Source organism: Panthera pardus, unplaced genomic scaffold (genome assembly GCF_024362965.1).
Source record: "Panthera pardus isolate Hobbes unplaced genomic scaffold, ASM2436296v1 HiC_scaffold_13, whole genome shotgun sequence".
In the NCBI taxonomy this organism is placed as follows: domain Eukaryota; kingdom Metazoa; phylum Chordata; class Mammalia; order Carnivora; family Felidae; genus Panthera; species Panthera pardus.
In genome coordinates, this window is record NW_026526688.1 from 6,699,600 (window position 1) to 6,726,813 (window position 27,214).

Consider the following 27,214-nt stretch of genomic DNA (forward strand, 5'->3'; position numbering starts at 1 on the left):
CCGGCACTCACCCCCGGCACGATGAGCCGGAGCCCAAGCAGGACCCAAGTCTGGTGGGGAGTGGAGAACAAGCCAGGAAGGACGGCAGGCCTACAGGCCGAGGTGGGAGGGCAGCTCAGAGCCTTACCCTGACCCCTCCCTACCTGACCAGCCCCAGGCCGTTCCTGCTGGCGGCCCTGGGGCTGAACGTGAGCAGTGGGAGGCAGCGGGAGGAAAGACCGGTTGGCCACCTACAGAGACTGCTCGGAGAATGAGGGAACCTCCGCTGTAAGACACAAGGCTCCTGTTTTCTCAGGGTGGCTCATTTGTTTTGGAATTGAAACTGCATTAGCCAAACTGATTTCCTTTCGTGGTTTATTTCTGCTTTCAAGCTTTTGAAGACTGCGACATTGTGCCATTCTTCTCTGGTAGACGGATCAGTACGAGTCAAACAGCACTCACTTGTTACCACACGTGTCTTCTGAACTCGCAGTGTTGGAACAGTACATAGGCCTGTCCCCATGAAACCGGTTTCTATTCAGAGCCTCCTGGAGTATAATTCAGCCCTTCTTGTTCTTTAGAATCACCTGGGGAGATTTTCAAACTCCTGTTTCCCGGGCCACACCTCCTTTAATTAAGTCAGAATTTCTGGGATGGGGGCCCCCAGCGCTGTATTTTTTTTTCACCTCCCCAAGTGGCTGCAGTATGCAGTCCAGATAGAGAACCACTGATAGAGTCCTTTCTCAGCCTAGCTTCCCACTAGAGTCACCTAGGGAGCCTTAGAAACCACTGGTGCTCAGGCCTCATGCCACCCCCACCCCCACCCCCACCCCACACAGGCTTAAGTTCTGACTTAATGGGCCCTTGCAACACCATCTTAAAAGCTTCCCAGGCCGTTCTCCTGTGCAGCCAGAACAAGAACCTGTCCTGAGGACACACACCTGCAACTCTGCCCAGTGGCCCTTTCCAAAATTTTGCTTAGAACCCCCCCACCTTTAACTTACACCGTGGCATTGCTCTAGTATTTTTTATAAGTTTGCAATTTTGGGTTTGTTTTGTTTTGTTTTGTTTTGCTTTGTTTTGTTTTGTTTTTGTCACCTACCAGACCATTCCTCAAAGGATCAAATAAAACGTTCTGTAAGACCGAGAAGTTTTCTCAACTTGGGTATTTTATCATGATTTTTGAAAATGAGAATTAAAAGCAGTTGAGGTCCAAGTGTGGCTGGAGGGCAGATGTAGTTCTCGCTAGAACGGGCGGACGCCCCACCAGCACAGACCCCTGAAGAGGGAAGGAACCTACCGTGCTCGAGCTTTGACCTTTTCCTCTCAGTTGTTGAAAACTATGAGGCATGAAATGCAGATTTATGACTTTTGAAAAAAAGTTATTTGTGGATTCCCAAGACGATTATGTTCCCATCCCTTACGTTGCCTTTAAAACTCAAGTGATGCTTTAAAAAAAATTTTAAAAATCTGAGTTTGGCGCACACAGAGTCCTAACGTGGTCGTCCCAGGAGCGTTGGGTGCAAGTGAGGAGAAATGCCTTCTGCCCTCGCCTGAATTATCGTTTGTTACGGCGGACAGATAGCAGGGCTCATCTGCGTGTAAATTTTGGGGAAGCAAAGCCACGGTGATTCCCCTTCGGTGCGTATTATTTCGCTTTTTTACATAAAATGAGAAGCTGAGGAAAATGTCTGAGGAGAGGGAACCGCTTCACAGTGGACAGGCCTTTCCTTTCATCCCTTTTGACAACAACATGGATTTTATTTCTCCTGGGAGTTTCGATACTGAAGAAATGTCACCCATGCTTTGCCAGGCAGCCTGCCAGACGCTTGCTTCACCCGCCCCCTCCTCTGCCCTTACCTTTTTTTTTTTTTTTTTTTTGGACAAATTCTTGGGAATCTGTCTTCAGTTTTACTTCCCAAACACTTTGAAACTATAGTGTGAGAGCCAATGCTGTTTATATGTCAGTTCTGTGTCAACTAAGTTACAAAAAATTTTTTAAAAAAAAAACCTAAAACCAGGGTGCCTGAGCAGCTCAGTCGGTTAAGCGTCTGACTCTTGGTTTCAGCTCAGGTCGTGATCTCACGGTTGTTGGGTTCGAGCCCCGCATCATGCTCTGCGCTGGCATCGTGGAGTCTGCTTGGGATTCTCTCTCTCTACCTTTCTCTGCCCCTCCCCCATGTGTGCCATCTCTGTCTCTTTTAAAATAAATAAACCAAAAAAAAAAAAAAAATTTAAAACCAGCGCTGAATGCAGAAACCACGCTCCCGTGTCTGACAACATTCGTTTTTGCATGAGGCTTTTTTCTGCCAAGGACCATAAGAATTCTTGAAATCATTTGCACCATTTTTTACTGATCTTTAAAGTCTTCTTGCTTCAACATGTTCTGGGCTCCCTGTTGTCAGGCCGTTAAAAGTCGCATGCTTCCACTGGCCTTAAATGGATGCAGATGTGTGGGGTTGAGTTGCCTTTGGGTCTCATCCCATCTGTAGGAGCTGGGTGGGGACGGAGGCCACTCTGTCCTGTTCCCAGAGCTCTGACTGGGGAAATCTCAGACATGGGGCCACAGCTGCCTACCATCTAGACCGTTCTCCTCAATTGGCTGATCACGTTGGTCATTGTCTAAGATTCTTGAAGGTATCTAGATCTAGATCGAGATATTTTGTTGTGAGGCGTGTATTTGGTGACAGGACAGCAAGGTGAAAAATGTGGTCCACAGTAGATCTGGGGGGGCCATCTGCATCTCGCACCCAGAGACACTGAGATCTAACAGTCTTACCTAGCGCGAGATCGTGTAGCTACAGGCCGCAGGAGCCAGGACTCCACATGCAGAGTCTTTATAAATTCACAAGCTCCCAGTAGCAAAGAAATCGAGCTTGAATTTGACCTAGAGACATCTAATGAAGTTAGACCTCTCTGAAAGACAAAGGTGGCTCTAGAAGACCTCATTATCTTCAGATACATACTGTCAAAGGAACTGATGGATGTAACACTATTTGCACTTAGAAATTCAGAGGCTGCTAGTCATTCCTGAGTTCTACAGATCATAAATGTTAAGGCCGTATTTTGCACAGCAAAGGGCATAGGCTCTGTGTGAGACAAATGGGGTTGGAATGCTTGGCCCTCCACACCAATATGGCGCCTTGGCCAAATTACTCTGAACCTCAGTTTTATCAGCTGAAAGTCATGGATAATAATGGTCTCTGCCTCACAGGATTTTTGTGATAACTATAATTGGATACTTCATGGAATGTACCTAGAATACTTTAGCAAGTGTGCTGCATGAAATGTTCAGTAATATTAACAATTATTTAATATCTTAGTCGTTATTTCTAATAGCCGCTGCCTTCCTAATCATGATGAAGGGGACCACTAGCCGTCAAGTGACACAAGCCAAAATCCTCAGAGTCCTACTCTCTGGGACTTTATTTGTGGGGGTGGGGTGGTGACTTTAGACATGGAGATTGGCCCCATGAAAGGAGAGAGTGTCTAGACAAAGGTAATAACATACCAGCAGCTATTTATTTAATAACTCCCTCAAAGCCAGGCATTATGCTTGGCATACATTTTTACTCTTCCAACATTTCTGCTAGGTAGATATCACGATTATTTTCACTTGCAGAAGCTGAGACTTGGGCCGCTTGGGGACTCGTCCCCGGCCACACGTATCCAAAGCAGCAGAGCTGGGATTTAGACCCCGGTTCTTCCTGGAGCCGAGGCCCACTCTGGCTTCACCGTATCCCTTGGCCTCTAGCACAGGCACCGTGGAGACGTGACCCAAGGGTTGTTATACGACTTGGTTAGTGGGGCTTTAGGGTGACCAGGTAGAGGGAGAAATCAAAGGTGTTCCTAAAGTTTCAAGACCAGGTGATTGGGAGAGTAAGAGAAACAGGAACTGGGAGTCAGGTGAAGAAGGAAGATGATGGATATTGCAGATGCACTAGGTTAGATATCCTTGGACTTGTCCAACAGAGGTTGGGATGTGTGGCATGGACCTGAGTTAGTAACTAAGCTGTCACCTGATGGCTAGTCCTGTAGATTCAGCTTCCAGTTGACTATCTCTCTCTGTTTCTCTCTCTCTCTCTCTCTCTCTCTCTCTCTCTCTCACACACACACACACACACACACACACACACACACACACACACGCATGCACACACACACACAAACCAAGATAGTTGCTGCAACAGATATTGATACACATATACCATAGTCCCCCTTTATCTGTGGGGACACATTCCCAAAATCCCTGTGGATGCCTCAAACCACAGATAGAATGGAACCCCATGTACAGTGTGTTTTTTCCTATGCATATGTACCTATGATGACGTTTCATTTATGTATTAGGCACAGTACACGATTAACAACAGTAACTAATAAAAGCAATCACAGCAATATGCTGTAATAGAAGTTACCTGAATGTGGTCTTTCTTCTCTCTCAAAGCATCCTATCACTCACCCATCTTGTGATGCTGTGAGATGATAAAAGCCTAAGAGATAAGATGAAGTGAGGCGGGTGGTGTAGACGTAACATGGCGTTGGGCTACTACTGACCTTCTGGCCATTCACAGAGAGGAGGGTGGTCTGCTGTGGGACTGCGGTTGACCCCAGGCAACCGGAACTGTGGAAAGCAACCCTGTAGGTAGGGGGGTCCGGGGTGGGCTACTGTGCGCATGCATAGGTACAGCCCCCAGTCAGGTAGGCAGTACCTGAGGTCTGTCCTCTAAAGATAATGGCCTACACCCATTCACTCACGCATTTGTCGAGAGCCCCCAGCCCCTGGGCCATGTCCCTGTTGTAAATGGTACCAGTGTGGGGAGGACACAGAAGCTGTGTGATCCCAGGGGAAAGACAGGTCCCCAGGGCCCATGGACTGCTCCCACCTCTGGCTCCTTACCCTTCAGCTCTGTGACCTTCGGCAAGTTATTTCCTCTGGAAAACAGGGATAATAATAGTAACTACTCTGCAGAATTTTTATGACTATGAAATAAGTTAGTATTTATCAAACTCTTAGAACTGTGGCTGGCCCCTAAGAAGTGCTAAATGTTTATTAAAAGGATGATAGAGATTCGATTTAGCAGGGGAATAACATGGGCTTCCCTGAAGAGATGACGCGGAACCAAAATCCAGATGATGAGTAGGAGTTAGCTGATGAGCGAGGGACTGACCCGCCATCCAGGCAGAGGGAGCAGCGTGTTTGAAGGCCCTGTGGCCACAATGGAGCAGCAAGGACATTTGAGGCTGGAAGGAGACTGTTGAGTAGAGCAGAGAGGAAGGGGAGGATCACACCCGATTCAGTGGCAGGTAACAGGAGGGGCTGGGTCATGGAAGGTCTTGTAGACCATTTAAGTTTTGTTTTTTCCCTCCGAGCAATGGGAAACTATTAGAGGGTTTTAGGAGGATATGCGTTCTATGTGCTAAGCAAAAGAAGCCAGATACAAATGGGTACGTACCACATGTCTCCATTTCTCTAGTTCAGTAGTTGAACAGAGCTCTGTCACCCATGACCAACCACGCTCAGAATAGTGGCCCTCTCTGGCCGGGGCTGCCGTCCCTGCGGAAGGGAAGGGGAGACCCTCTGGAGTGCTGGAAACGTGCAGGGTCTCGGTGGTGTCTGTGGTTACCCAGGTGTACATATGGGCCATAAACTCAAGAGGAGTATACTAGATGCACTTAGCCGTATGAGGGCACAGGAGCGGACCCCCGGCGGATCCCGACCCAGTTTGTAAGCTACTTCCGTCACCCAGGACAGAAATAACTCCGACTTGGCTGGGGTGGTGATTGTACCCCTGCAGATAAGCGGATGGACCCGCAAGACTTGGTGATGAGTTGGGTGGAGAGGGTGCGGGGACCAGGGGGCTGGTTGCGTTTGCGGAGATTCTGCAAGCGGTATTATGTAATCGTCAGGAACACGGCTCGCTGGGTTGGACTCCGAGCCCCTCCTCCTCCCAGCTGTGTGACTTCATGGCAGCTGGCCTGGTCCGCCTCGCTCTCCTGTATCAAGGGCGAGTGGCCAGCGTCCCTTTCGTGTGCTTGCTTCAAGGATTAAATGAGCTCATTCGCACCTTGCTTACCCGCCTGCTCACGGTGGGCTCTTGGCAACTGTTAGCTACTGCTTAGAGGGAGCTGGCTTGGGAATGAAGAGCATGAGTTGAGTCTTAGGTATGGCGGGTGCCCAGTGCCTGTTAATCGTGCTCATCTTCCAGAAAGAGAGGCCGGCAGGCGGTCGGTTATAGGGTCCCAGATGCTGGAGGGAAGACCAGCGCTAAGTGGGGCATGTTGGGGGTCCGCTGGCAGGAAGACTCGAGCTGCATGGGGAGGTAGAGGAGAGCGGGCAGGGAGGGACTCTCAGGACCTGGGGCCGGGGAGGACGATGGGTGCAGGCCAAGGGAGAAAACCAGGGCGACATGCCCCAGGGCCGGGGGGACCAGACGTCTCAGAGGGCGGGGACGCTGTCATCAGCGGTGCCCAAGCTGCTGAGAACTGAGGCGGGATGCGGGTGCTCCTATCAGGCGCTGTTCCCCGTGCCTTAACCGCGTGGCCACGCGCACTCCTGTCCTGTCCCCACGCCCCTGGGCAGTGTCACCACTAGCCCCTGCTGCTCTGCGGCCCAGAGCGGCCCCCCACAGGGCAGAGCCGGATGTGCCTCGAGGCACCGTCCACGTTTTATCACAGTTGCTGTCCTCCCCGCCACCACAGCCCCGTGCATCGTTCTCGGTTAAGTGTGTGGGAAGGTGAGGTCGAAACTCGCAGCAGAGGTCCTGGATTCCTCTTTTCCAGACTATCTGTTGCACCGGGTGGCCTCAGGCCCCTCACTTCTCCAGGCCTCGATCCGCTTTTCAGGAAAGGGAAAGAGCTGGACGCAGCTAATCCCTCTTAGTGCCAGAGTATTTCATCCTAAATGTACAGCTTCTAGACGTCGTGGCTGCAGCTGGGCTGCTCTCACTGAGCTGCGCGCCCCAACCTTTCCTGCCGTATGTTTGCTTACCCATAGGGCATTTAAGACATATCAGTAGTAAGCCAGCCGGTGTGTGAGTGCGTAGAAGGGCTGCAGGGGACTGGAAAGGAAAGTTACTCTCGGTGCAAGGGCCGCTCTGGGCTCCGCCACGAGGCCCGGGAGGCCATCAGTCAGAGTCTGGGGAGTGCTGGCTACAGTCCTCTTAACCTCTCTGTGCCAGCCACTGACAGGAGCGTCGGTCTGGTTACTAACCAGCTTGCCCCTCCCAGGCCTCACCCGCGTCCCCGCAGCCAGCCCAGCGCTCTGGGGAACCACCGCTCCCGCCACCCTGGCCAGAGCCCCTCGGAAGCCCCCCCTTCCTGGTCTTCTGCGTGCTGCCCGCCAGCAGCTCTGATCTTCTCGCCTTCCCGGCCCCCCTTAGACTCGCCCCCCCTTCTCGGCTCTGTCCGCAAGCCTGCTCCTTGACACCCTGCCCACAGCTTGCTGTTCCAGCACCGCAGGAGTCCCTCCCAGTGCTACCTCTGCAGGGTCCATTCTAGCTTCGCTAGAGGTCACCTCCGCCTGGTCCCCCAGCCGGCCTGTCCTCTGCCCTCTCTCGTCTGTGCGTTTCCACCCCTTCCTCCTTCGGGGGTCGTACTGCTCTGTGGAACTTCCTCCCAGAGTGCCTACCCTCCCCGGTCTCTGCCCCTTTTGTCGGCCTTGTCACTGCTGCCCTGATTCCTCCCCTCCGCCCCCGGGGAGGGAAGTCAGCCTGGGTTCCCTAGCTGGAGTAGAAGCTGCCCTGAAATCAGACTCCCAAACACAGTGCTCCACAGCGCCAGGCACTGCTCTAGGTGCCAGGGACGTGTCATTGAACAAAACGAAGATGCCTGCCCGTAGATTCTAGCATGAGAAACGGAATGAATTGTACATTACGTCAGGAGCCGATAAAATGGTGGCAAGAGAAAAAGTAGAATAAAGGCGCTGGGATTTCGTGTAGGGCAGGTGGGGCAGGCCTCATGGAAATGGTGATGGCTGAGTAAAGACTTGTATGTGGCGAGAGGATTAGCCATGTGGACACTTGAAGGAGGAACATCCCAAGCAGAAGGGAAAGTCAGTGCAAAGGCCCCGAGGCACGACTATTCTGGTGTGTTCAGGAACAGCAGACGGGCCTGGCGGGAACCAGAGTGAGCTAGGAGGAGTGTGCTAAGAGGCAAGTGGGAAGAAGCGTCATGCTGCCTCGTTCAGGGGCTGCCGCTCTTCTGCATGAAACCAGCACCAGCATTCTGAGCAGAGAAGAGATGTGATCTTAGTTTTTTTACGTTCTCTCTGCTCAGAATAGTCTGTAAGGGGCACGGATTCAGATGTAGGACGCCAGTTGAGAGGCGTTACCCCTGGAAAGAGGTGGGTGAGCTGGGCTTGGACTGGAGCACAGTGCATTTGGGGGGTGGCGCTCTCAGCATGTGTTTTGGGCCCCGGCGCCTGGGAGGAGGGAGCGGCCGGGAGCTGAGCTGGAGACGGCTGCAGGTGGAGGCTGAGTTGAGGGGAGAAGGCTGGGTCAGGTATCAGGGGTCTGTCAGACATCCAGGTGGGAGGCCGAGAGAGCACCTGGCCTGGGATTCTGGAAGGAGGGCTGAGCTGGAGACAATGCGGGCGGGCTTCGTGGGCTCACGGGGGCTGTGTGAGGCCCGGACGCTGGCTGAGGTCACCCGCAGGAAGGGGCGCCGTGCCGAGTCGCGTGTCGCTGGAGCATTACAAGGTCAGGAAGAAGGGCAAGAGGTCCACGGCAGTGGCAACCCGGGGTGGGAGGGAGTTAGGGAAGGCAGGTCCTGGCAGCCAAGCACAGAGGGTGATGGGGTAGAGGGAGGGGCCGTGTGCCCAGCATCCTGCTCGTCCTGCCAGAGGACTCGGCCCTGCGAGGTCTTGGTGGGAGGTGCGTGGACGACAGGGAGGAGGGGCAGGAGAGGCGGGCAGGGGCTGCCTTTTGATGTTGTGCCGGGAAGGGACACAGGAAGCAGGGGTGTCTGGAAGGCGTGGGAAGCACGGGAGGTGTGGAGGAGGAACAACCACACACTGTGCGCCATTGTGCGTGCAGCACGTGGTTCTCCGCACGGAGGAGGGGACCACCAGTGAGGGGGGGACGCACGGCTTTAGAGGGACGGGCCGTCCGCAGTAACAGGTGCAGCTGTACCTCGGGGAACTGGCACAGGGTCCTTTCCGGATGTGACCGTCCTCAGTGACAGGAGGCCGCAAGGAGGGTGACCCGCTGGAGCCCCGAGCAGGGCGAGAGCCGTCCGTCCAGGGCAGTGGGGCGGGCAGGGTGTAGAGTGCCCGGGAAGGGACTGCGTGAGGGGCCGCGCATGGGAGCAGCCAGGGCTGGCCCCCTCCAGCCCCAGCCCTTCCTGCCGTTTGGCAGGTGGACCAGGGCGCCTAATGGGTGAAGGGGTCGGGGGGGCGTGGGCTGTAAGCTTTGGAGGGGAGAGGGCATCCCAGGGGGGAGACTCGGGTTCCAGGGGTGAAGAAAAGCCCCTCAGGAAGGAGGGGTCCAGGGACTTGAGAGGACGGGTGTTCCAAGGACCACTCATGTGAGGGACAGTGAGCTGGGACAGCCACCAGGCAGCGAGAGGAAAGGCAATAGCAGGGAGGTTGATGGGCCAGGCTACCTGAGCAGGAAAGACTCGAAGCTGGGGGCCAGTTAGGGACGGAGAAGCTGGTTTGGAAACCCCAGAGAGGGTCAAGGACGGGTTTTCACTGCAAATCGAGGGGTTTGTGCAGAATTTCAGGAGTCACTAGGTTGTCTCGTTTGAAGACCTCGTCTTCTTAACAGTTGTGACATTTGCCCAAATCCCATCACAATTAAACAACACACACTTTTTAATTTCCCAGGACCATAGACATTGTTTTCTGTCTCCAGTGCCAATGACGACCAGTTCATTTTACCTCTCATGTGTTCAAGCCATTCAACATGGTCAGGTGTGGGCATTGACATTTTTAGAAGGTGAAATGTCTCGTTGTATTTTGTGTTTCCAGTTGCCTTAGGGCCTACCTCTTCTGAAATGGTTGGCACTAGCATCTGTTTTCCGAGGCGGCTCCTGGGGACTTCACCCCCAGGTGACTTACCGGGAGCCGCCTCATGTTCCTGGGGCTCCTCTGTCCCTCCCTCCCTCCCAGCGCCCCACAGAGGGAGACCGACGGGCGTCCTGATCCAGCCCCTTCTGCGCCCGTGTCTCGTCTGCCTGCCTTCCTGAGGAAAGCCCTCGGGGTGTGGCAAGCCTGCTTTGTGGGTCCATCCGATGTCGTGAGGGCAGGGCCAGCAAACCCAGGTGACCGTAGGTCCAAGGCCCGAATGCTCCGTCAGCTTTATGGACTATGGAAGTTATTCTCATCTCCTCCAACACCTGTTTGTGTCTCCCAGTTGGTGTTGAACCGGGAGAAGAGAGAGGTAGCATTTACTGAAAGCCTCAAAACCCCAGTGGCGAAGCTTTCCTACAAGCACCGTGCGTGGCTCTCTTACTGACTCTGGCGCTAGCCTGCCCCCATTATAATAGGAAGCGTCCAACACAACAGGATTCCTGTTGAATTGGCCTTCTTGCTCCGTCCTGAATACACTTCCCCTTGCACTCGTCTTGTCCTGCCCTGCTTCATTTCTGGTTGGAATTACTGCAGCTCTTTCCTTTGAGTCTCCCTTTTTCTGATTTCCACATCTCCTTACTGTCTGCAGCGTGGTCTAACACGTGGATTTCGTGGCTCCCCATTAACTAGATAGTCTACTACTGTATAATCGTGACTAGTCTGGCCTCTGCTTATTCAGCCTCCTCACCTTGGAACAGATTTAAATGCTTTTAGAAAGTAAGTTTTTGGAGGCACCTGGGTGGTTCAGTCGGTTCAGCATCCCAGCTTTGGCTCAGGTCATGATCTCACGGTTCATGAGCCATGTTGGGCTCTGTGCTGACAGCTCAGAGCCTGGAGCCTACTTTGGATTCTATGTGTATGTGTGTCTCTCAAAAATAAACATTAAAAAAATTTTTTTTTAAGTTTTTGTTATTGTGGTCACCTGCCAACCCCCTCATCCCTCACATGTTATCCTCAGTGATCCTGAACTATTTGTTCAAGCATGCATGATCTTTTGGACACTGTTGACCTGAAGCAACCCCACCATGTGTTTTTCTGCAAGCAAACATCTTTGTACTCATTCTCCAAGCCAGAAGCTACCACTGTGAGGTCTAGTCGGGCTCTCGCTCCATGACATGACATGCTGCTGTGTTGTAGTTGTTAATACTGTACTTTCTAGAAAGTCCTGGAGAAGCAAACACTGTGTCCTTGCGTTTTCATGTCTATAGAACTTAGCCTGAGCCTCAGGTGAAGCGACAGACGGAGATGTGGGTTCAGCACCTCCACCCCAGGCTGCTTGGTGATGGGCAGTAGTAAGAGGATTTTGTGTCTCAAAGCGCAGGAAAGCTTTGCCAGGGTCTCTGATGTTGGATGTTGTCTCTCAAGCCTCGGTTTCCTTGTCTGTAGAGTGTGAGCCACGGTCACTGTGATCTCCCAGACCCTTCCCACTGCTGACGTTCTCTGCCTTTGTGCTGTATCACCCATCACCCACGAGTTCCACAGTTGAACACTGGCTCATTGTTTGGTTCTGCCCCTCTCTGGTGTTAGTACCGAAGTATGAGGACAAACGGACACAGGGCTTCAGTGCCCTTCCCAGTCTGGCTGCCATGCCTGATAGAACACTTTGACGGGCTCAGCCTCCCACAGGGGACCGTGAGAAGGGATGGGGGCACCTGGGTGGTGCAGTTGGTTAAGCGTCTGACTCTGGGTTTTGGCTCAGGTCCCGATCTCGTGGTTTGTGAGATCCAGCCCCATGTCGGGCTCTGTGCTGACAGTGTGGAGCCTGCTTGGGATTCTCTCTCCTCTCTCTCTCTCAATAAATTGTCCTTGAAAGACAAATGGGATATAGGCAAATGTAGGACTGGAAAAGTTTATTTTTTATATTTCTATTTTCTCTTTGACATGTTGTCATAGCATACAGTTCTGTGCTTGCCCACATATAGATTTGGATATCCGCCCTAAGCACGGGGCATTGAAACACATTACGGAATTATACAGCCTACACAGCCAACTAATACTACAACCCACCATGCATCATAAGACCCATCCTATATATTATTGTTGCTAAAATGTAAGAAAGTACAAGAGGTATGGCATTTCGTTTGTTGTACACCGTGTGGGACTAGGGATTTTATCCCCCTTTTACCTGTGAGGAACAGAGACCGTGAAGTCATGGAAAAGGCCAGGCCTTTGGGGCCTATTCCAACCTGATGCCACCACGTCCTGGGCATCATCTGGCGAACCGAAAACAAACCAACCTCCCTGAGCTTCTGGTTCTTTCAACGTAGAACCAGAGAATTTTGCTGTGAGAATTTCCTAATGATGGACTTGTGCCTCTTCTGTGCGTGGCTTGTGGGTACCTATGGAAACTGTCAGTGATTCAGAATAATCACCCAGGTGAGCTCTACCTGGAGGGAGAAGCAGATTTACTAATTGAAATCTAACACCCATGTCTGGAGTCAGTGAGCCGTCAACACCCTCCCAGCTGTGCGGTAAATGACTGGGGGTCAAGGAAGCTGGAAGCACTGGGGCACAGGCATTGCTCAGCTCTGTCAACAGTAGGGTCTGCCTTGTAAATAGAGTGGAAGGTTCCGAGCCGAAATCTGTTAAATCCGTACAGCTTTTTTTGGTGACGACACAAATGCAAAGGCAACCTTTTCCAAAGCACAGTTCATACCTTTTTTGTTTCACTGACTTAAGACCCTTCCGTAGTAGTCCCTAATCCTTTACAACCCAGAGTTCAAATGAAGAGCTTGTGGCAGAAAAAGTTTTCTGTCTTCTGTCAGCCCTCTCCTTGTCTTTTTACCCACACACGCATGCAACGTAAATGTTGATTTATGTAATGATTTTATGACTCCATGGGGAAAGTGGGAGCTCTTCTGAAATCCGCCCCGAATTCAAATGCACCCTGACTACTGACCCGTCCTGTTTTATCGTGGAGGCTAATTAAGCCTAGAAGAGTCCGCTAATCCCCTTTCCTTCCATGATTTTTCAATAGATACCCTGGGCTTTCTAGGGAGAATTGAGTGCTTCATTGGAAAACTGCACTTTTTTAGACTGTGGTCACTTTTCCGGCTGTCTGATCGTGGCCCACACCGCCCCTAGCCTTTCCCAGCTCTGTGAAGCAGAATGACCGGCTGGTGGTGCAAATGAATCTTGTCTGTGGGCAGGAGCTAAATCCTGTCTGGCGGAGGGAACGCCTCACCCCCATGGAAGAGCCAGTTTTTTGCATCAGTTGCCGGTCCTTCCCCATATACCCAATCTATGGATGTGTCAGTTCTCCTTGGAACCATTACAGCATCGGAGTTAGATAAAATGAACCAGTAAGAGTTACGATTCTCCAAAAAACTTAACAGCTTTTAGTAGGAAACTCCTAGGTCAATGTAGACAGACCTGGTTCTCTCTGAAGGTTTCTCTGAGTTAAGAACAGAAACGGCTCACCACAGTCAGCCCTGCAGTGAGCTCCCCTTTGGCACCCACACCACCCCAACCCATTTCTACAGTTGACAGCATCTGTCACACACATTTGTTGAAAAGTGTGAAATGGAGCGAGAATTTAGAACAAATTGCCAAGAAGGGCTATTGCAAAGGGGCTTGAGAAGGTAAGGATAATGCACAGCACGTTAACTTTGAAATTTGTGCGTTTGAGGCTTTTCTCCTCAACCGTGAACTAAGAGAAAGCCTTTCAGGGTAAGGTGGCGCGGTCGGAGGGCATCCTCGGGCACCTACGGCATGCTCCGCTGCCCTCTTCGCTTTCTGTGCTGCTAGTAACCTTTTAATTCTCAGCTGGTTTTCAAGAATGTACCCGTGGGGACAAAACTGTGCTTTGGGCCAGAGAGTCAAGTTGACTAGCCCTGGTCAGAATTCTTAAGGCAACAGCACATACAGCAGTAAACCAGTTTTACCGTCGTGCCTTCAGAGTCAGAGTGTGGTCTCCAGGATAAGGCTACCCAGGAACTTGTGTCTACAGACTCGAGGAGACAATAGCCAGGGCAGTCTGTCCTCGGGGGCTACTGGGGAAGGATCGCATTCTGGAGACCTTCCGCTTCGAGAATGAGTGTAGCTGAAAGCTCCATAACAAGGAGAGTCCCGTGTCCTATCATATTTATAATATAAATAAAACTTGCCAATCACCGTTTCTATGGCAATGAACTCCTGTCCATGCATGTCCTTATATACATCGAGGAGTGTATTCCTAGGGTAAATTCCCAAATTAATTTTTAATTTTAAGTAACCTAAATCTTGATTAAGCTTTCCCAGAAATTATTTTACTTAGGATTAGAAAGTCGGCATGCACGTAGCCTCAATTATTTTGAGGAAAGAATAAGATCTTTGTAATTCTTTGCCTCCTTTAATTTCAAGCTGAATAAATAAATAAAAGGAAGTATTTTCATATGTTGACTTTTGTATTACGTGCTTTACACTGAGGTCAGGGACTATGTCTTAATCCTCTCTGCTCCCCCAGCATCTTGCACGTGCCTGGTAGGGAGTAAGCACTCAACAAACGTGGGAGGGGAATGAAGAACCAAAGCAATCAGGTACTCAAGTCACATTCTAACCATGTGAAAGGTTTACACATGTCCTTTTCTATTGGGTTCAGTATGGGTTTGATTTACTGCTTATCCATATACCGAGATAGAGACTTGATCTTGCTTTGTTGTTGTTGTTAAGAAAAATCATCTCCTGGGGCACCTGGGTGGCTCAGTTGGTTAGGCGTCCGACTTCTGCTCGGGTCACATTCTCACCGTTTGTGGTTCGAGCCCTGCATCGGGCTCTGTGCTGACAGCTCGGAGCCTGGACCCTTCTTCGGATTCTGTGTCTCCCTCTCTCTCACTCTCTCTCTCTCTCTCAAAAATAAACATTTAAAAAAAAAAGAAGAAAAAAGAAAAATCATCTCCTGAATGTTTTTGTGCGTGAACATTGTACAAAGGTTAGAAAAACACATAGCAAACACTTAACAGGGGTTACCTCTGGTAGGTGGCAGGGGCCTGAGGACCAGCATCTGGATGCTTTGTGCTTCTGGAAACACAGATTAACAAAAGAGGAGTGTGAGGGAGGGGAAAAAGGATAATTCTGGTTTTGGTCAATCCAGTGACTTAGAAACATGATCCAGGATCCAGGCCTTCCCACTTAGTTATTTTCAGCATGTTTTATGGCCTCAGGTGGCTTCAATAATTCCAGATATCCTATTATCACTATGACAGAGTCCAGCCAATAAGAGAGGTATTTTTGCTTATGCATTGGTTTATATCAGTGAAGAAAGACTGCCCTCAGCAGACTTCTTCTCAGATCCCATTGGCCATGATCAAGTCTAGTCCATGCTAGACCCAATCCTTTGAAAGGGAGATGAGATCACCATGATTTGCCTGGACCAATCCTGAGTCCTACCTTGGTCTGGGAGGGGCGCCTGTCTTGAACACATGCTCCTGCACAGATTAGCACCCCCCAAAGAGATCATGCCCAACCACTGAGGAGGACAGGAGAAGGATGAATTTGATTAACAGACAGCAGTGTGGAGAATTCGTTCTACTTTATACCCTTCTTTATCATTTCATTACCAACTACTTTTATAATTAGTTTTTTTAATGCATGATTATGTCAAGCCTTAGTAAGATTATTTCTTGATCTGCAGTTACAATGCAACACGGTCCAGTGACTCACCAAGTTTGGGGATTGTGGCTTGTTTCTTGCAGCTTGACTCACCATTTAGCCAAAGCTTGACAAGCTTCCACCTAAATGTCTTCTTCTGCAAAATTAAATGAAACCCTTTCTACCTCCTATCTCACAGGGAAGTTGGAAATTACTAAAAGCATTAAACAAAGTCATCACACATTGTGTGGATGCTGCACCACTTACCCAATCAGATGAAAGGAGTTATATGTCAGGCCTTACATTGCATAATTCAAAACTGGTGATGAGTAAAGAGAATTGATTCCACAGCCATATTTAAGTGTACTGGGCGGATTGTGTTACTGTTGGGGCAACGTTTTTCATCAAGAAATTTCTTTTCTTAGTATGAAAACCTAGTGGAAGAAGGTCAGTGATGAAAAGTGAGGAAGGGGTCCTCTGCTGCCCTCCCACCTCCAGAGCCGGCCCCTCTCCGTGCTCAGGGGCCAGCCTCCAGCCACTGACTGGCAGGCATTTCCCTCCACACTGCCCCACGCAGGTTACGTCCCCCTGAGATGCTCCCCTCTATCCCTGTTCCCACATATCTGCGCTCCAAATCCTTAATTTCGCTGAGCCCACGTATCTGAAATGTTCAGTTCTGTCCTCAGGGAAATCGACTGATTAAAATACTCAAAATGTGGATGACAGTTCACCCTCAACATCTCCCACAGGGTAGCTACACTTAAAAAGAAGTCTTTATTAATCTGTAGTTAGTGAAATGTCTGTTTAGAGTAAGCAGGCCTTCCACTGTCCCTTGGGTCAGCCAGCCGACCACAACTTTATCAGGACCAAAAGGAGAACAATTTAACATCCCTGTTTCTGAAAATGTTTCCCACTGTCTCCGATACTGCTCATCACCATTTCCACAATGACTCAGTGAAATAAGCCTCTAGATGCTTCCCACCCCACCCCCCGCAGCTTCATGTGTTGGGGATTAGCTCTGTCTGGGACCTCCACTCCGTGTTGCCTCCTTCCCCCTTTGCCGGCACTGCAGGGCCGGGTGCAGGGCGCCCAGGAGGTGCTGGTGAGAGTCACGTGCTGCAGGAGCCCCGAGGCACCTTGCGCTGGCCGGTGCTGGTCCAGGGCAGCCGGGCTGGCCTTCTAGAGGCTCCTGCTTTCCCTTCCACACCCTCCCAGAGAACGTGAATAGCATTTACAGGATGCAGGTGCTGTTCTCCGCACTCAACAGTTGATTCCTTTTCAAGCTTCTGGTTTACAATTTGTAGTAATTCAAAACCTAAAAATTTTTTTTTGGGTGGGGGGGAGGAGGGCTATAAATTTGTTTACAGTTTTGCTTGCAAGCTGCTTCAGCAAATGTCAATTTTATCTGCTCGTTATCTGTCACTATCATTAAATGTCATTACCTCCCCTGGATCCTCGGAATTCAGAATTCAGCTGGGAATGCGCACCTTTACATTCAGTCTTTTCTTCTCCCGAAAAAGGAAGGGAACTTTGCAGCTGAGCTGCCCTACACGGTGACATGATTCAGTGCCTTGGTAATCTTCCCTGTCTCTGCCCAACAGCTCTGCCGCCTGGAGCGCTACTTATCTGCGGGACAGTACCAGGGAACCCTGTTTGCCAACCAGCCTGTGATGTTCATCACCCCGGCCAGCAACCCCCCCAGAACCAAGCTATGGGAACTGGTCCTCCTCTGTGGGGGTCAGATCACGAGAATCCCACGCCAGGCCGGCATCTTCATCGGACCCTCCCAAGGAAGGAGGAGGGCGACCGTCAAGTATCTGTCAGAAACATGGATCTTAGGTAGGGATCGGCTCACGGGCATGGCGGGGCGGGTGCTTCTGAGCGCAGTAGCTGTTGGGGTCTGTGGTCCCAGGCACACAAATGGGCTTTTCTGGGGGAAGCCCGATGCCCACGCCCCCCTTCCCTGTAGCCGCGGGGCTTCTGGATGGACCTCTCAGCATCCAAGCATCTGCCTTTCACAGAATCCGCTAATGACTGTCGGTCTCAAGCCAACCCAGACACTCTCCTTTTTACTGTCGGCCAAAGCAGACTTCACCAGAACAGAGAGTCACCTGACTCACCTCACTAGCAAGTGAGAAAAAGGCCCAGCCTGCCCACAGCTACCCCAGACCTTAAGGTCTGTCCACCCTCAGCTCAGATGGCCGCTCCCCGGGCCCTGGTCTTGCTCTGCTCCCAGAGCGGTGGGCCAGCACCCGGCTGCCAGGACCCGCTTCTCCTGACACTCGTTTGTTCACCCGCTCAAAGAGCGGTGCAAAAGGAGCTACAGTTTTTATTTCAAAACCTAAGACGGGAAGCCAATGTGCACGTCTGGCTGTGCAGCATTCACAGTGCTGGACACGTGACTCCATTCGGAAGGGGAAGAGGTGCAGAGAAGCTCTCCTTCCAGGAGGCTGCCGGTGTGGTGACGGGCGGGCTGTGTCTGGTACCCTGGCTCTGGGGGGGCGGGGGCGGTGTCCAGGAGAAGTAGGCTGAGCGGGAGCGGGAGGCGGGCTCCACCGGCAGCAAGGGGTCGGCGCAGGGGAGGCTGGGGCGGGCGGCGCTCGTGAGCTGATGGAGCTGGAGGTGCCGGGGTGCTCAGGGCCCCGCTCTGGGGATAAACCTTCTTGCTCTGGGTTTGATGAACGTACAGGCTTGCTGGGGCTCTCAGAGCAGGTCCCACAGAGGGGGACACTAGAACAACAGGGATTTCGTCTCTCGCAGCCGGGGGGCCGGAAGTCAGAGTTGGTTTCTCCTGAAACCTTTCCTTCTTCAGCCCTCACTGGTCCAGTTCAGTGTCAGCACCTTGAGGCGGGATCCTCACCTGGCTTCTTGAGACCTGAGAAGTGCATTCTGTCCCCTGTCTTCCTCCTGCTTCCTCCTGTTTGCCCCCCTCATCTCTAAATCCCCAACTCCTGGCTTTCCTCACCCCTCCCAGGGAGCATCCTTTAACAGATAAGTAGATACTGTGTCCACGTTTTATTCATAGATCACTACAGATATTTATGAATATCTTTTAAATGATTGATGGACATCCTTTGATATATTTTGAAAGTATGGCAATCAAGAGTAATTTTTTTTTTTTTTTTTTTTTTTTTTTTTTTTTTTTTTACTATCTGATGCAGAGTAATTTATCTTTTGCCTGGCAACTTATTTCAGAAAAAAAAAAAAAATCTATGATTTTAGCTACAGTCCAAGAGCCAAGAGGCTGTTGACTCTTTTCTAAATGCCAAGAATATAACCTTCAAAACATCCTATGTTCTGAAACAGAGGTTCTTGTTTTGCTGTTTTTAGAAAAGTGCGTGTGTCAAAATGACACCAACTGGAAACCAGAATTTTGCTTTTTAGACAGCTGTCTCGTTCAGCTAACGGAACTGTGCACACGATGGCTATGAACAGTCCATATCAACAACTAATCTTTTCAGCGTCGGCTGTGTACCGTGTGTACAGGGCCAGCCGTCTGTGTCTGCATGATTAGTATTTCCAGGCTGGGGAGCTCTGTCGCCCCTTCCTGTTGCCTCGTGCACGGTCCAGCCGCCTGCTAGTTCCTCCGGTTGTTTGGCCCCTCTGCCCCTCTGCGCGTGGGTTTTTAGTAGGCAGAGGTCTACCTGCTTGACCCCAGCGCTTAACCTTCACAAGGCCCTGTGGAATTCTCCGAGATTCAGAGCTGGAGCTGGGGCCCAAGCCTCTTTCCTCTCCCATAATTCATGTCCTGTTTCTGATTTGTCATTGATTACACCATCTGCGTGTGCCCTTGGCAACTTCCGGGTATTGTGCGTTCTGGAATCCTTGGCTCTCGGCAGCGTGGTGAAATCCTCACCCGTGAGGTGAGTCCCCCTGACTCTGGCCACTGCCCCGGTCTGCACCCGGTCCTCTGTGGTGAGGTGGGTATTAGAATGTGTATTTTTCAAATATTTATGAGTTTATGTTCTTCTCTTTTTTGAGTTGAGTTACAGTAGCTCCAGCTTTGTGCACATAAAGGAGATTTCATTTGCACATCTCTACACGCGTGCACAGACCCACAAGCAACATGGTCCCGAGTAGTGCATTCCCTTTCACGTCGGGGTCCTGCCACTGGCTTGTGCTCTGACCAGAGGCAAATCACCTTTGCTCTCCGGACCTAATTTACTTCATCTGTTAGACTAATAACCTCTGCCCTGCTTACTTCCCTCGATGGGCAAAGGAGACCGCACAAGAGAGTTGCAGGCTATCCTCATGCATGCTGGGCATTGTCCCGTGTCATTGGGTGACAGTATCCACTGACACAGCAACGTTATTCTCAAAACATTGTGCAATTAAAATCCCTTTTAAATTAAAATTAAACCCATGTTAAGGCACCGAGCTGAAAGTTATTTTGTGAGACATGATGAAAACCAATACTCTAAATTTGTTCCAACTACAAGATCCGCTGCCATGTAAGGTGGAGTCCCTGAGGCCAAAGAGTAGTTTGAATTGGGTAGTTCTTAAAGTCTGAAAAAAATTCTTAAAAAAAAAAAAAAAAAAAAAGTAGCTTGTTGCGTCCACTTTCAGATTTACAGTTTGCTTTCCAAAATAAAGATCCTAAGGTTTTGTCTTTTAGGACCTTTATGTTTATTCCTGTATTTTGTGGCATCTTTGTTTATGCAGCCACAATAAAATCACAAGGGATGGACAGATCATCATTATCTTTTTTTAAGCCACTAGAAACCCCTGAGAAGTTTGGTTTGTTTTGTTGTTTCTTTGATAGAAGGAAAGATGGACATCACCAAAAAAAAGTCTCTTTGCCTAAGACCTCCGACATCCTAGGACTAGATTCCTGCAGATAAGCCTCCTTATCCCTTCACTGTCTGATCCAACATTTCTATTTAAAAACAAACAAAAGTGTCAAATGATTATTCCAGTATAAGACTTTCTCCTGACGTCTAGCTTGTTCTTTGGAGGCGGCCGCTCAGCGGTGACCACGGAGCATTCAGCCAGCTTACCCTCCTGGCTGCTGGCATAGAACGGTGTGAACTTATGAGATCTCCCAACAGGGCTCCCCATGTCTTACTCATTTGCTCCGTGGAGAGTCTCACACACGCTGAGTTGCCTTATAACGAGGCTGTTTGAACGGCCATGATTATGTTCCCAATTCATTCCCCAGAGTCTATTTTCCCTGAAACAGCAGTATACTTAGGCCAAGATTCTCGATGAATCATTCCACCAGGAGGAGAAATGGGGATTTTTGAGAGAGAAAATACTTGTGGGCACTTGAATATGTATGAAAATAAACAGGAAAACAAAAACCAAATTCCCGGCACGAGGAAACAAAATGTTACCTTTACCTGACGTTGGAATGGAAGCATTTTCCAGTAATTTTCTTTCCCCCAGCACACCCATAGAGTAGAATTCCCATTTTACAAGTCAAGAAACTAAGACGCGAAAGTCCCAAGTAACTTGGCTGGCGTCTTAAGTGAGGCCTTCGGCAGGGGTTGGGAGTCCTGAGACCCCAGTACATTCATCACTAGTCTGCGAATTTTTGTGCTGTAATCATTTCTTTTCACTTTCTTCATCCCCAGTTGGTGTTATCACTTAAGGCTGGTTTGGCCTTTCTCAGAAGACATATTTCCAGTCTCGGGCGCCCTTTTATTGTCTGGGCTGTGTTCAAGTGATAAGACATACATTTTATGCTATTGTGGGAACATAGTGTACTATGCTCAACAGCGGTGCCGAAGGGGGAAAAAAATTAGCCTCAGCATGATTTCCTTATAACTTATAAAAAGCATTTGATTTGAATGCCTCCGCATGTCATTGTTTTCAGGAAAAAGATCTCTGATAGCATGTGGGCCTTTGCAGGCTAGCATAGATCATTGTTTCCCCAGATGGCTGACCACAGAACTAGGCCCAGGAAAATGCATGCTCTTAAACATGGCATTTTGTTAAACGGAGGCCACTCGGGAGGCTCAGCCCTTAGGGTGCATGGTTAAACAGATAATATCAGGAGTCTTCAGGTCCCTGGTAGTCCACATTTTTACTGCATAGATAAGGAACCAGTCAGATGGAGGTGAAGCCATTTGCTGAGGATGGAAAGAAGAAGAGAAAGGAAAGACCCAGGGGCCGGTCTGTCCCCAGCCTGCCCCCTCCTCAGAACATGACCTGATACCACGCTCATACCTTGGCTTCCACCCCCAGGAGTTCAGCAACCATGCAGAAAGTGGCAGTACACTTTTAAGACACAATCTCAGACAATAAGACACATTATTTTTGTTTTGAGTTGTTCTCAAATGGATGACATCTACCAGGCTAGAAATAAATGAGAACTAAAACTGAAACTGATTTGTGGAATTTTATAATTTCAACATCTTGTGTGTATAAGCTTTTAAGAAATATATAGCTTTTTTTAAAAAAAGTGTGTGTGTATGTATATATTATATATATATGTATATATAATATATATATATATAATATATATAATGACTTTTTTAAAATTAATTGCAAGCTGCTGAAAGAGTACGTGTTAGCCTTGGAAAGATATGGGAAGAGTGTGCTCAGAAAGTGTATTTCCCTTTAATTGCATTCATTGGTCAACTAGTGGTCCTAGATGGTTATCTTTGAAATTTCCTAACCTGTCTCACTTGGCTCCCCTCTGTGAAATTTATGCCAGCTGACCTCCAGTCACTGGATGTGAGCATCAATAGTGATAGAAAAGTGAAAAAGCATTTTAAAGACAGGCAGACAAACTGGAAAATAAAAGACCCTTCTCTGCACCTTACTAGCCAAGGCACAGTTTTTAAGCCTCACTTAGGAAAAAAAAAAACAAAGTAGAACATGACAATCAACTACATATTCAGCTGGGAACAGGAAATAGTGTAACCACAGCAACATTTTATATCCATCACCAGAAATGCAGTCATCAGTGTGGGGAATCCAGACGGCCACTTACAAGCCAGCACTAAGCATTCTGGTTTCGACAGGTTCACAAGACTGTCTTATGTACAAATTCGCAGAGCCCTCTGCAAGTGCTGCCATGCTAACTCCTGCATCTGGGCCAGGAGGATAAAGCCATAAAAGAAACTTCAAAGCTCAGCCCCCTAATGGGATGTTGCCAGTAGTTCTGGCTGTCTTTGCATATTGGCCTAGTAAATTAACTCTGGAGCACGTGGAACTTGGAACTTCTGTTCCTTCATTGTTGCATGTTAACCAATTAATATTGAGCATCATAGAACCTAAAGTGGTAGACCTTTTTTTATGGACTGAATGGTGTCCCCCAAAATGTTGAAGTCCTAACCCCAGGACCTTAGAATGGAACTGTGTTTGGATATGGGGCCTCTAAAGAGGTATTTAAGGTTAAATAATATCCTAAGGGTGGAGCCCTGACCCAGCAGGACTGGTATCCTTGGAAGAAGAGAGAGCACAGGGATGCACATACACACAGGGAAAGCCATGCGAGGACAGAGAAAAGAGCTATTCCACAAGTCAAGGAGAGAGGCCTCAGGAGAAACCAGACCTGCTGGTACCTTGATCCTGGACTTCTGGCCTCCAGAGCTGTGAGATAATACATTTCTGTTGTTTACACGGCTGGAAATGAGTTCTGAGATCATGGTAGAAATCTGTTTCTTTTCTCCATGAGGAAACAGAGAGATCTGAGTTTCTCCACCAGAACCACACGGTGAATTAAAGATCCAGCGTTCCTAGTCACCCTCTTCTCAGTTCAGAGGCTTCCTTTGTGAAAAGATCTTAATTCTGCTCTTGGTAAGCAGAGCCTCTCTTCATTTGTGCAACCACTAACAGTAGGGATTCTCAAACTGTGTGCTACAGAAACTGATTGTGACTGAAGGGTCCAACTCCAAGTAAAATAACAAGAAGCTGTTCCCCATTTTTCAGGAAGAGAAAAAAATACTTGGATTAAATCATCTCATTTTTTTATTCAATTTTTATTAAATTTTGATGCTTGGGGATGAATGAATATATAGCAACAAGAATGTAGGAGGAAATGAATAATAAAAACATATCAGATATTAATAAAACCAAAGAAAAAAAGTAAGTTTTTTAAGAGATAAAAAAGAATTCTTTGCGGGAAGAAAGTCAAAAGTCAAAATCCTAGCAGTGTTGTGAAAGAAAGGAAGAGAAAAGGGTCCAGCGAACAATTCTACAAATGAAACTGGGGCGGCTGCTACTACAGATACTGTAAGGATATTTCAAAATCATGAGAGCTTGCTGAATAAATTTATATCAACAAATTTGAAAATAGGGAAGATGGATAATTTCTAGAAAATATTACCAGAATTGACTCAAGAAGCAGAAAATCTGAATAATTTCAACCATTTAAAAAACTGAATAAGGGGCACCTGGGTGTGGTTCAGTTGGTTGAACGTCCAACTCTTGATTTCATCTCAGGTCATGATTTCACAGTTCATGAGATCAAGCCCCACGCTGGGCTCCTGCTTGTGTGCACACCTTCTCAGAGTAAGTAAACATTTTTTAAAAATTAGAGAAGTGAATAATCAAAAGTGTGCTTCTCACCACCCATCAAAAAAGACACCTGCACAGAGTGATGTCAGCAAAATGGCAGACCAAGAAGATCCAAGCTCCCATCTTCCCCACAAAAACACCAATACAAAATAAAACAAAACACCCAAAACAGAACCGACTTTGTCTGAACAAATTCTGTAGGAGCACTGGAAAACAATGAAACGTTTACAGCAACCGGGTGAAAGCCCAAACAAGCAAAGCCATGCTCATGGCATTAGGGAGGTTTTATGGCTCCTTACTCATGCCCCACAGTCTTGGTTTCCTTTCCTCAAATGTAGACCCTATTTGTTCCAGTCTGCTTGGGAGATCCCTAAAAGACTGACTTGCTCACTAGTCTCAGTGACTTGGAACATGTGCAGGAAGAAAGGTGCACACTGCTTTAAAAAGCTACAAGGTAGGCAACAAATGTAAAAATAGGTTTAAAAAAATACTTCCATGCATCAAGGGACACAGTCAACCACACAAAAATACAACCTATGAAATGGGAGAAAATGTTTTCAAAAATAGAGATGAATATCTAAAAAAATATGAAGAAATTCTACAGTTCAACAACAATAAAAAACGAATTGAAAAAATGGTCCAAGTACTTGCTTGACTAGACACTGCTCCAAAGAAGATATACAAATGGCCAAGAAGCACATGAAAAGATGTTCATCATCACTAATCAGATTAGGAAATGCAGATCAAAATCACAATGAGGGGCTACTGGATACCCACTACAATGACTACCATCAAAACAAAACAAAACAAAACAAAACAGCAAGGATTGTTGACAGCGTGGAGATATTGGAACCTTGTGCACTGTTGGTGGGAATGTAAAATGGTGCAGCCACTGTGAGAGACAGTATGGTCAGTCCTTAAAAAATTAAATGAAATTATCATGCGATCTAGCAATTTCATTTCTGGCTATATACCCATATTATTCACAATAGCCATAATGTGTCTTACCCAAGTGTCCATCAATGGATGAATGGATAAACAAAATGTGGTCTATATATACAATAGAATATTATTCATCCATAAAAAGGAAGACTGTTGTGATACATATGTCTGCTCTTACTCTTTCATTTCAACAAAGATATAGAGTTCCCAATCAAAGGGATAAGATGAGACACACAAAGGAAATACAAAGAAAATATAAGAATTGTGAAGGAAGAGACAAGTCCTCTTCTTTGCATATGATACATTTGTTTACATAGAAAAATCTGGGAGAATCAAGAAACAATTATAACTGATTCAGCAACCTTGGTCTTTATAAGGTCCACTTAGTAAAATCATTAGCATTCCTATGCCCAGTAGTAAATAAATATAAAACAGAATACAAAAACTAGCGAATTCAAGGCTAGCCCTGTAATGTCATTTTACTCACAATTCTTGGGTGGGAAGCAAAAGTTGTTATACTAGGAATAAACTATTAGACTATCTTGTCTATGACCTAGCCCACATCCTTGGTATACTCTGGGAAAGAAAGTATCCCATATGTGAACATCTGCAGCCTAATATCAGAACAGAAAAAAATGTTGAGAACTGCTCCATTCTTTTAGACCAGGCTATTTCCTTCCAATATACCATATGTCAAGTCATTCACTCAGTTTATATTTGTTGAGCACCGATCATGCACTAAACATATTCTAGGCAGATACAATACTTGCCCCTATGGGACTTATATTCTATTTTTTTTAATATTTATTTATTTGAGAGAAAGAACGAGACCATGTGTGGGTGAGGGGCAGAGAGGGAGAGAGGGAGAGAGAGAATCCCAAACAGGCTCTACTGTCAGCACAGAGCCCGATGTGGGGCTTGATCTCACAACCATGAGATCATGACCGGAGCCGAAATGAAGAGTTGGATGCTTAACCAACTGAGCCACCCAGGCACCCTGGGACCTATATTCTAATGAAGATAATTTTTGTTTTTAATCCTGTTGGTGATCAATGCTATGAAGAAAACAGGGTATGAGTATTTATAGTGAAAGTGAGGTTGGCCCCTGGCGGAAGGGCTGTATTTGAGGTAAGACCCCAACGATGAAGAGAAGGGTGGGCCCGTGTAGATCTAAAGCACTGGCCTTTCAGACCAAGGGAACAGCTAGGATCAAGGTAGATAAGGAGAGGCATTAAGTATGGAGTGTCTGTTGGAAATGATGCTGGAGAAGTAGCCAGAGGCTGGACCACTCAAGGCCCTCATAGACCATGGTGAGAAGTTTAGTTTTTTTGTTCTAAGAATAAATGGAAGTTACCATAGGATTTTAAGTAGGGGAATACATATCTTTAAATAGAAGCAGAGAGAGCAGTTACAGGCTCTTGCAGTGGTTTGGGTGATAAATGGTGGTGGTTACATTTAGGATGATATCACTGAAGGTGGTGAGAAGCTGCCAGGTTTTAAATAAAAATTCTAGAGCCAGTTGGCCTTGCTGATAGATTGCACGTGATATATTAGGAAAGAGGAGTCAAAGATGACTTCTAGACTTGAATTTGAGCATCTGAGAGAATGCTGAGGTTTCGAGAGATCGGGATCCGGGAGGAAGTACTGAAGAAATAGTGGTTTATTCAGCATACAAAAGAGGAGCTGGCAAGACTACCATCAGAAGAGGGGAGGAAGTCTTGTTCATTGTGGTTCCAGAGAGAAGTGAGATCAACAGATGAAAATTACACAGTGGGCAGCTGTGGGCTCATTAGGAGAAAGGATTTTAGGGTCATTTGTAACCTGCTCATCCCTACTGCTAAGAGCACCTTCAGTGTCAAAACCCTGTCCTGAGTGTTCCCGGAAGCTGAGTGACCCTCATTCTATTAAACAGGAGAGCTGATTCCTTGATTGAGTGAATGTCTGGCCACATGGCCACTCATGCTTCAGCCCTAGAATAGTCAGCTGATTGTGATAAGCTAAGATAAAGCTCCCAACAGCATTCTGAGGGTTCTAGCACTCTCTGCGCACAGTACCATTAACCACATTTGGCTGTTGGCAATTAGAGTTTTAGTTCAAGAAAGTGGCTTGCCCACCACCACACTATAAAAAATAGCTAGCATCATGTTCCTTCACTATCCTAATCATCAGACCACACAGAAGAAAGGCCAG

At 48.0% G+C, this 27,214-nt stretch overlaps 1 protein-coding gene across 3 annotated transcripts in view; it reads left to right on the forward strand.

Annotated features, from left to right (window-relative positions):
* MCPH1 (microcephalin 1) overlaps positions 1-27,214 on the forward strand; it is a 276,405-nt gene that overhangs the window by 244,976 nt on the left and 4,215 nt on the right. For all 3 annotated transcript variants that reach the window (XM_019428034.2, XM_019428032.2, XM_019428036.2), the window contains one exon: positions 17,218-17,455. In XM_019428034.2, the coding sequence (XP_019283579.2) occupies positions 17,218-17,455 (238 nt within the window). The remainder of the gene's footprint in view (positions 1-17,217; positions 17,456-27,214) is intronic.